General features: G+C 36.0%; 1 protein-coding gene across 1 annotated transcript in view; it reads right to left on the reverse strand.

Annotated features, from left to right (window-relative positions):
- Nucleotides 1-6804, reverse strand: part of tmem41ab (transmembrane protein 41ab) — a 51571-nt gene extending 44767 nt beyond the window's left edge. The window contains exon 1 of the mRNA XM_079463436.1: nt 6508-6804. Within this exon, the coding sequence (XP_079319562.1) occupies nt 6508-6695 (188 nt within the window). The 5' untranslated portion in view covers nt 6696-6804. The remainder of the gene's footprint in view (nt 1-6507) is intronic.
- Between the last annotated feature and the right edge of the window lie 1964 nt (nt 6805-8768).

The following is an 8768-nucleotide window of genomic DNA, read 5'->3' on the forward strand; positions in this document are numbered from 1 at the left end:
ACTGTGCAGAGATGCGGCCCTCCAGGAAGTGAGTTTGACACCGGGAATTGAGTTTAATTTCTGGCGAGAGATTGCTCAAACACTGGGCAAAGACGAGACATTCTGAAGACAAAGGTGAAGAGGTATTGCAATATGTCGAAATGTTTATGAGTTAAAAACTGTGTACGCGTATGAGTAAAAGGTAATACAAGGCTGTTGGTTAGGCTGCAAGTATACACTCACGTACATGTAAAAAAGGTTAAAAAAAGCATACCACTGGCTTTACATGAATAAATACTGGAAAGCATTTGTTTAGCTTGTTTTTGCTTGTTTTTACAGCAGTTTTCATCAACCGTAACTCAGTAGTATACCATGGAAATGGTTTCCTAAATGTAACAACTTTTCCAGTAGTGCAGACAGAATGAAATTAAAGGGGTCATATAACGCGAGAAGAACGGCCCCACAATGAATGTTAAACCAGTTGACTCCTCCCAACAGGATGTTGGCAATTTTGAGATTTTGAAAAGAGTAATTTCTTGCTACCTTTTTTGTACTTCTGCTAGACAGTGCATCGGATTTCACCCAAAAATGTTGGATGAAACACACAGACACACAGTGCCTTGCAAAAGTATTCATCCACCTACATATTATTCACATTTTGTTATGTTGTTGCCGTATCTTAAACTACTCTAAATGTTTTTTTTACATTAATCTATACTCCATGCACAATAATGTCAAAACAAATACTTTGAAGCAATACTTGCAAATGTATTCAAAATAAAAAACAAAATTAGTACATTGCATATGTATTCATACCCAAGTAGTTGGTTAAAAAGCACATTTACAGACTCCAATCTATTTGGGTATGATGTGACAAGCTGAGGTTCTAAATGTTCTTTGCTAGGTTTTCATGATCATTATCTCTGTATTTTGTGCCTTTGGGCATTTCTTCTACTCTGACAAATGCCCCAGTCTCTGCAGCTGAAAAACACCCCCACATCATGATGCTGTTTTCATCACACTGTTGAGATGGTATTGTACAGGTGTTGCGCAGTGTCTGGTTTTCTCGAGACATGATGAACGAGATTCTGACAGTTAGAAAAGATTATTTCAAGTTTTCATGTGTCTTCACTGAGCAAAGGCTTGAGTCTTGCCACTGTACCATAAAGCCCAGATTGGTGGAGTGTTGCAGTGATGTTTGTCCTTTTGTAAGTTTCTTCCATCTCCATATATAATCATGGAGCTTAACCAGAGTAATCTTCTTCAGCTTCTTGGTCACCGCTCTAACCAAGACCATTCCCCATCGATGGCTCAGTTTGGACAGGAGGTCAGCTCAGGAAGAGATCTGGTGGTTCCAAATCCTCTTTCATTAATAAAGATTAATGGAGGCTACATGCTTCTGTGAACCTTCAATGCAGTAATTTTTTCAGAAGTCTTCCCCAAATCGGTGTCTTGATACAATCCTGTCTCAGAACTTTACTGGCAGTTCTTTTGACCTAATGTCTTGATTTTTTATTTGATATGCATTTTCAGCTGTTGCACTTTTTATTAAGAGGTATGTGCCGCTCCAAATCAAGCTTATTCAATTGAATTTGCCACAGGTTAACTCCATTTGATGTGTAGAAACATCAACAAGCAAAACTAATGCTTCTGAGCAAAATTTCAAGTGTCCCAGAAAAGGGTATGAATACTTATGCACTGAACTTGCTAAAACTATGGCGCAATGGCAAAAAATGTACTTGCATGAGATGCAACTCTCAAGATTATGTTTTTATTGCTGTAGCTCACCCCCAAAATTCATCTGATTTTCAAAATATTTGTTATGGAAATTCTCCACATCAAGATAAATATTTAATCCATTCGATATGTTATATTCAGTTAGTGCAGTCCTTGTGACACTCCTACACAGGTGCTTTTCCCTGAAATCACTGATATTGTGTGTCCAGTTTTTCCCTATAACAGATTTTACAATGGTTAAACCTGCATGGTGTTGCGAGGGCCCTACATTCCCCCCTGGGCCCAAGCCAAGAATGGCGCAGGGCTCTTTTGTTCTCTTAAGGATTATTATTATAATTATGGCTCAAGCTAGTAATAGAGCAGGCCCTATTGTTCTCTCTTAAGGATTATTCCTATTATTATCTATTATTATTACTTCTTGTTCTTCAATCGTTTGGGGATTTTGGGTTCTAAAAGAGTGCTATAAACCCAACAGAAAGTCATTTATTTCACTTTCCACTGCAAGTTATGTGTAGTTTTTGTCATTTCCAGGTGTCATACTTTTACATACTCCATCTCGAGCTTTAATAAGATTAACATCGTATTTGGTTAGTCTCAAGGTGAAGTTGTTTTATGATGCTATATGGTGTAGACCTTGATTATTTGTATTGAAGCGTGTGTTGTGCCAGCCTGCAGAAAATATATTTTTGCCATTAAGAATTTGCTGTTTGAAAACTTTCTGCTCAATTTACAACTTTTGCATATACACATGAATTTGTTTTTAACCTCGTTCTAATGTTAGTGATTTCGCAGTATTCTAAATGAGCAACCGTGTGCACGTGTTTAGTCAATTTTATGAAGCACACTCTTTCCATCTCAATATTAGGGCTTTCCGCCAAACTTTTCCTTTACCACCTGTCGTCACTTAAGTCAAAGATACTCCAGACAACCCCATTTGATGCAGTCTACTCACGCAAGTAATTCCAAGTATACAGTCCTCAATATCAGTTCAGTTCATAAAAAATAAAACACCTTTTTGAAAGACACACAGTTTACAGAGTTCTTGTTAGCCGGCTGTAAAAGTGCTGTTATTCAGAGAAACACAGCTGCTCGAGCTATAATCTAATGCAGCTTTTCTCACTCTTTCATTGTGTGTAATGAAAAAATGTATATACATCTAAACGCAATGATATATATACGGTATATATACTGTATACTCTCACCTAAAGGATTATTAGGAACACCTGTTCAATTTCTCATTAATGCAATGATCTAATTAACCAATCACATGGCAGTTGCTTCAATGCATTTAGGGGTGTGGTCCTGGTCAAGACAATCTCCTGAACTCCAAACTGAATGTCAGAATGGGAAAGAAAGGTGATTTAAGCAATTTTGAGCTTGGCATGGTTGTTGGTGCCAGACGGGCCGGTCTGAGTATTTCACAATCTGCTCAGTTACTGGGATTTTCACGCGCAACCATTTCTAGGGTTTCACAAAGAACGGTGTGAAAAGGGAAAGACATCCAGTATGTGGCAGTCCTGTGGGCGATAATGCCTTGTTGATGCTAGAGGTCAGAGGAGAATGGGCTGACTGATTCAAGCTGATAGAAGAGCAACTTTGATTGATATATCCACTCGTTACAACAGAGGTATGCTGCAAAGCATTTGTGAAGCCACAACACGCACAACCTTGAGGCAGATGGGCTACAACAGCAGAAGACCCCACCGGTTCTCCACTACAAATAGGATAAAAGAGGCTACAATTTGCACGAGCTCACCAGAATTGGACAGTTAAAGACTGGAAAAATTTTGCCAGGTCTGATGAGTCTCGATTTCTGTTGAGACATTCAGATGGTAGAGTCAGAATTTGGCATAAACAGAATGAGAACATGGATCCATCATGCCTTGTCACCACTGTGCAGGCTGGTGGTGGTGGTGTAATGGTGTGGGGGATGTTTTCTTGGCACACTTTCGGCCCCTTAGTGCCAAATTTTTTAATGCAACGGCGCCAAATTTTTTAATGCAACGGAAATCTCATTCTGGCAGCAGGAAGTGTGTCATTTTTTAAAATGCTTTGATATCAGCCTCTTATTTTTACCTGATTTGCTTGACACATCACATGAATCATATAAAAACACAGCAGATGTAAAACTACGAAAGGGATTCTTGATATCTTAAATTGTGTTGCCATGGTTTTCATACACTCCTACACCCCATCAAGAACCCTGCGTTCAGCAAATGAGTGGTGTCTTGTATTGTCTTCTCAAAATGGCAGTAAATCGATTTCCCGCTCATTCTTCCTAACTCAATCAGGTCAACCACATCTCTCACAACATTAAAAAACCGACTTAAACCCCATCTCTTCTGTGAATACTTGACAGACAAATGAGAAGAAAAAAACTACATTTCTCTCAACAAGTATTGGTCTGGCTATTGATAAAACTAGTAACTTTGTATTAGCACCTATTGTATTATTGCTCCTGGATGACATATCGTTCATCGCTCATTGCTCCCTGAACTCTCAGTTAGGCAACGTGTCAAACTTGAATAGTCTTTTCAAGTGTTTTAAGGCACTTAACTTGCTTATAATTGCATAATTTTTGACACACACGTAAATATAAATTATAATTAGACCTTGGCAAAAGCTCATAAATGGGTATGGTGCAAGCGCTCTATAGTGTCACCTTTGACAAAAGTGTGTGGGGGGGGGGTTCGTTTTTCTTACATTCACCATTCGGCACATATATTCTTCTCATAAAGCTCTGCAACATACAGTCATTAGCTACGTCCAACATGAAGTCTTCAAAGTTGATTTGAAGGTGGATCTTTGGAAGAAAACAAGCTCTAAAATAAAGGAGAATTTCAAGGAGAATTGTGCAATTAACACCTTTGTCAACATGATGCCAAGATATTGAAGATGCTAAGTGGCAAATTAATTAAGATATCTTGAATGATGTTGCCATGGTGATATTTTAAAGTAACAGTAAAAAGGATGTAATACTTATCTGTACTATATCAGATGGAGTAAAACAAGAAATATTTTTATTCTAATTTTCTTTCTGCTGTGACTGTTTGAAATATTTAAATGTAAAAACTAACAAATACATAGAATAAGTTAACTGTACTGTACTGGTAATATAGATTTATGTTATTATTTAACAAATGCTTATAGATCATTAAAACCATCTGAAATGTATATAGAGCATTGAACGTTCTGGTAACACTTTACAATAAGGTCTACATTAACTAACATGAACTAACAATGAACTATTATATTGTTCATTAAATGATACTGCTTAAATTGAGCCAATGTTTGTAAAATACTTTAAGTGATTGTTATAAGATTTATTGCACTCTAATAAAACAATTGTTAAAAGTATTTTATTCAATAATATTGTTCAAGATTAATTCAAGATTTAATTCATGTGAAAAAATTACTTTGGTTTAATGCAACCAATGTCTGGTGTGTTATGTTTGATTTATGGAAAATAAATTTGTTTAATATAAAAAAGATCAGTTTTTAATGTTGGTTTTAAAAATATGTAAGGTCAGTGTAATATGTGTAATTTGAGTTAATTACCGTAGTGAGGTACTATAGTGAGGTAGGCGGGACGAGAGCCGGGAGTCGAGGTCTTGTATCACGGAGGAGATCGGGAGCATAAGAGGACGAGCGATCGGACCGTCAGTGAGAGAGGTCCAAGCCTGGAATTTATTTCGTGTTTTATTGTGTTTTTATGGCCGGCAGTCGACCATATGTAAGCTGCTGGCATTTTACTTTATTGTCATTAAAAGTATTTTTATGTTCGCCTTCCTTCCTTATGGATCTGTGTTACAATTACTTTGGTTCAATGAGATCGTGATAATTCAATTAGAAAAAGTTTGATCGCATACAACAAATATGATTAGATTCACCTGTGTCAATGCAATAATTTTATGTGGAAATTGTCCACATAATTAAATTACGTTTAACTATTGAGTAATTTTTGTGTAGTTGATGACACACAGGTGGTGGGGTAATAATGTCTACTTATTAATTTGTTCAGATTGAATTAATGACATATTATTAATGTCATATAATTTACATACACTGCATCTAAAGACTAATTTTGTTATCATATTTAATTTTTTTTTGTTTATTTTAAGATATTTACTTCATGCCCACTGCCCAGGGATTCCCCAGCATCCTACAAGTTGTTGGCCTGCACATAAGCACACTTAAAAAACTATTCTTTTGACAAACTTTAAGATGTCAAATTGAATTTGTATATATTAAAAGTTTTCACAGTTTCAACAAACACACTCTTACAAACAGCAAATAACAATAAGATTTTCCTGTACTGACTTATTACATTATATTTTTTAATATAATTTTTTTTTGAGAAATTTCAGACACTAGTCTGTGCGTGTCATATTTGAGATATTGCTTGATTGCTTTTTATATTTTGGAAGTGTTTTGTCCATTTGTTGTTTGTTGATTGAACAGTGCCGTTGAAAGGAACTACAATCATAACTGACAGCCTGGTGGACAAGTGCCCTGACACGAGGTGCTGTTCTCCCTCGAACTTAAAATCACTGGATTCCTGTAAATAATTTGTTTTGTTTAAATCTAATTTTAGATGCTGTCATATTATACTGTCCTTAATGTAATTGCATAATTATAAGTTGTTAACATGCAAGCCAGTCAAAAGACAGAATCAGATCTGTTGTTATAACAAAATTGCCAATATGTTAACATGTTTAATATGGAAACTGCAAACTGATATAAACCGCTTTCAAATGAAGTACCAACGATATGATGTGGAAAATGGATTACCTGAGTTCTTTTTCCTGCGAATTAGCTTTGTGTTCCAGATCAGCCGTGTCTGTGTGGAGTGTGTGCCGAACCGGTGGAAGGAACGTTGAGAGTAAATATAAGTAAAAAGTTGCAACTGCTACCACAGCAATTAAACCCCATACTGAACGCACAGTCATGGGCTCAATCTCCTGCACTTTCTGCGACATCTGTTAAAAAGCAGATCCTGTCAGGGAGCAGTATATACTTGTTACGTCTTCAGCCCATGGACATACTTCAAGAGGGTGTCACATGAGATCCCCCTAAAAATAAGAGCCCACGATCCAGTAGCACTAGAAACAGTTAAGTGTAAAAAACACAATCTGTTGTCCTAACTGAACACAACTGTGTTATTTAAGGGAAAACACTTTTATGTAACATGTTTTGTCCCTTTTATTTATTTAACACTAATCAACACAAAATGATGTGTTAAATAGCATAATGCAAGCAATGTGTTAATAATGAATACATCCTTTTGAGAGTGTAGTATATTTAACTTCATTTAAATCATATAGCAAATAATAAAATATATCATTTAATGTATTTTTAGAATAGGATCAGGTATGGCAAGCCAAATAAGCTTTAAATCATTCTCATTATATGCATTTTTTTTAAACCAACAATTCAATTTTTAAAAGTAAAATGATATTATGATTATATATATGATTATATTCTGTCATGATCCTGTCCTCCCAGTAGTAGTTTATCTTGTTTTGGCTGACAAGATCATGACAATCTCATGTCTTGTGACTGTGTTGGAAGCACATGGTCATTGTTTGTGTCTTTGTGCCATGCACTGTGACTGTGTTGGAAGCACATGGTCATTGTTTGTGTCTTTGTGCCATGCACTTTCCTTTCGTCTTAGCCCTGCCCCCTTGTTTCCTTATTCATTATACCGTAATTATTCCACGCCCTACATCTGTCTCCCTCATTACCTACCCTTAGATTTGTACCTATTTAAAGCCCTTGTGTTTGCTATCTTGTTCTGCACCGTTTTGTAACCCGACTGCATGTTTTGTCTAACTGACCTCTGACAGCTGACATTTCTTACAACATTGCAAAAAAATACTTTCTTCTTATATGAATATTTGACAGACAAATGAGAAAAAATAAAGAAAACTAACCCTTTCTCCTTCTCTCAACAGGTATTGTTCTGGTGTTTGTTGAAACTAGTAACTTGGTATTAATTGAATTGAATTATTGCTCCCTGAACTCTCTGTTACTCGCTTTGGATAAAAGCAACTGCTAAATGACTAAGTGATTAAGGGACATTAACTCCGTAAACGCTTTGCTATACACAATGACATAGGTGATAACCTATAATGAAACTTATACTGGAAAGCAGACCAGCCAGACTTTGAATTGACCGTATAACCTATGGGCTATAAATCTCACCAACCATTACACCACAACAGCCCTAAGATGCATCAAATATTACCTAAATAGTGGGAAGAGTAATGAGATCCACATGCTTAATAAATTGTTCTGAAGTTAGAATTGTAAGGGGTGCAGACTATATATGCACCTAAATAATATTTGGAAATTTAATATAATAAACCCTAATTAAAAGTATGTACAGCATTCAATGTAAACATACAAAGCCTTAAATTAATTAAAATCATAAATTAGCATAAAATCAGTTGGGAATGCTCAATCGCAATGGGTGTGTCTGGAAATGTAATTATAGTTATAATGTAAAATTATAATATATTACAGGCTACGTAATCTGTGCTTCCACACCCACTTGACACTCATCAAAAACGCTCGCATGTGCAAACAACCTCTGAAACTTAGTTACACTTCCATGAAATGAACTATCCCTGGAACATAACCTGCTCCAGAGAAGGTTATCTACAGAGAGTGAGTTGCTACTGTTACATACATACCCTGAAAGTTACCTCCGTTTTTGGAACCGAGAGTTGAGGTTATCAGCTAACCTACCCTTAAACGTACCCAGGTATGTCACATAACCAGCTTTCTGGAATACCCCCCAGGTCAGAAGTATTATTACTCCACAGATTGTTCTGACGATCTGAGATTGTTGCTACTTCCCATTCAAAACCAACCCAAACCAATCTTATTTCAGAGCAGAGATTTTAATGTTGCTTTTCAACTTTTAACATTTCCATTTTATTAAGCAAACTGTACCACTTCATTTTCCGTTGATAATAAAGTATTCTGATTAACTTAACTATGTGACAAGTGTTGCATATAGTTTGAATATTATATTTCATTTCTTTTTA

The sequence above is a fragment of the Barbatula barbatula genome (genome assembly GCF_947034865.1).
Source record: "Barbatula barbatula genome assembly, chromosome: 8".
Classification (NCBI taxonomy): Eukaryota; Metazoa; Chordata; class Actinopteri; order Cypriniformes; family Nemacheilidae; genus Barbatula; species Barbatula barbatula.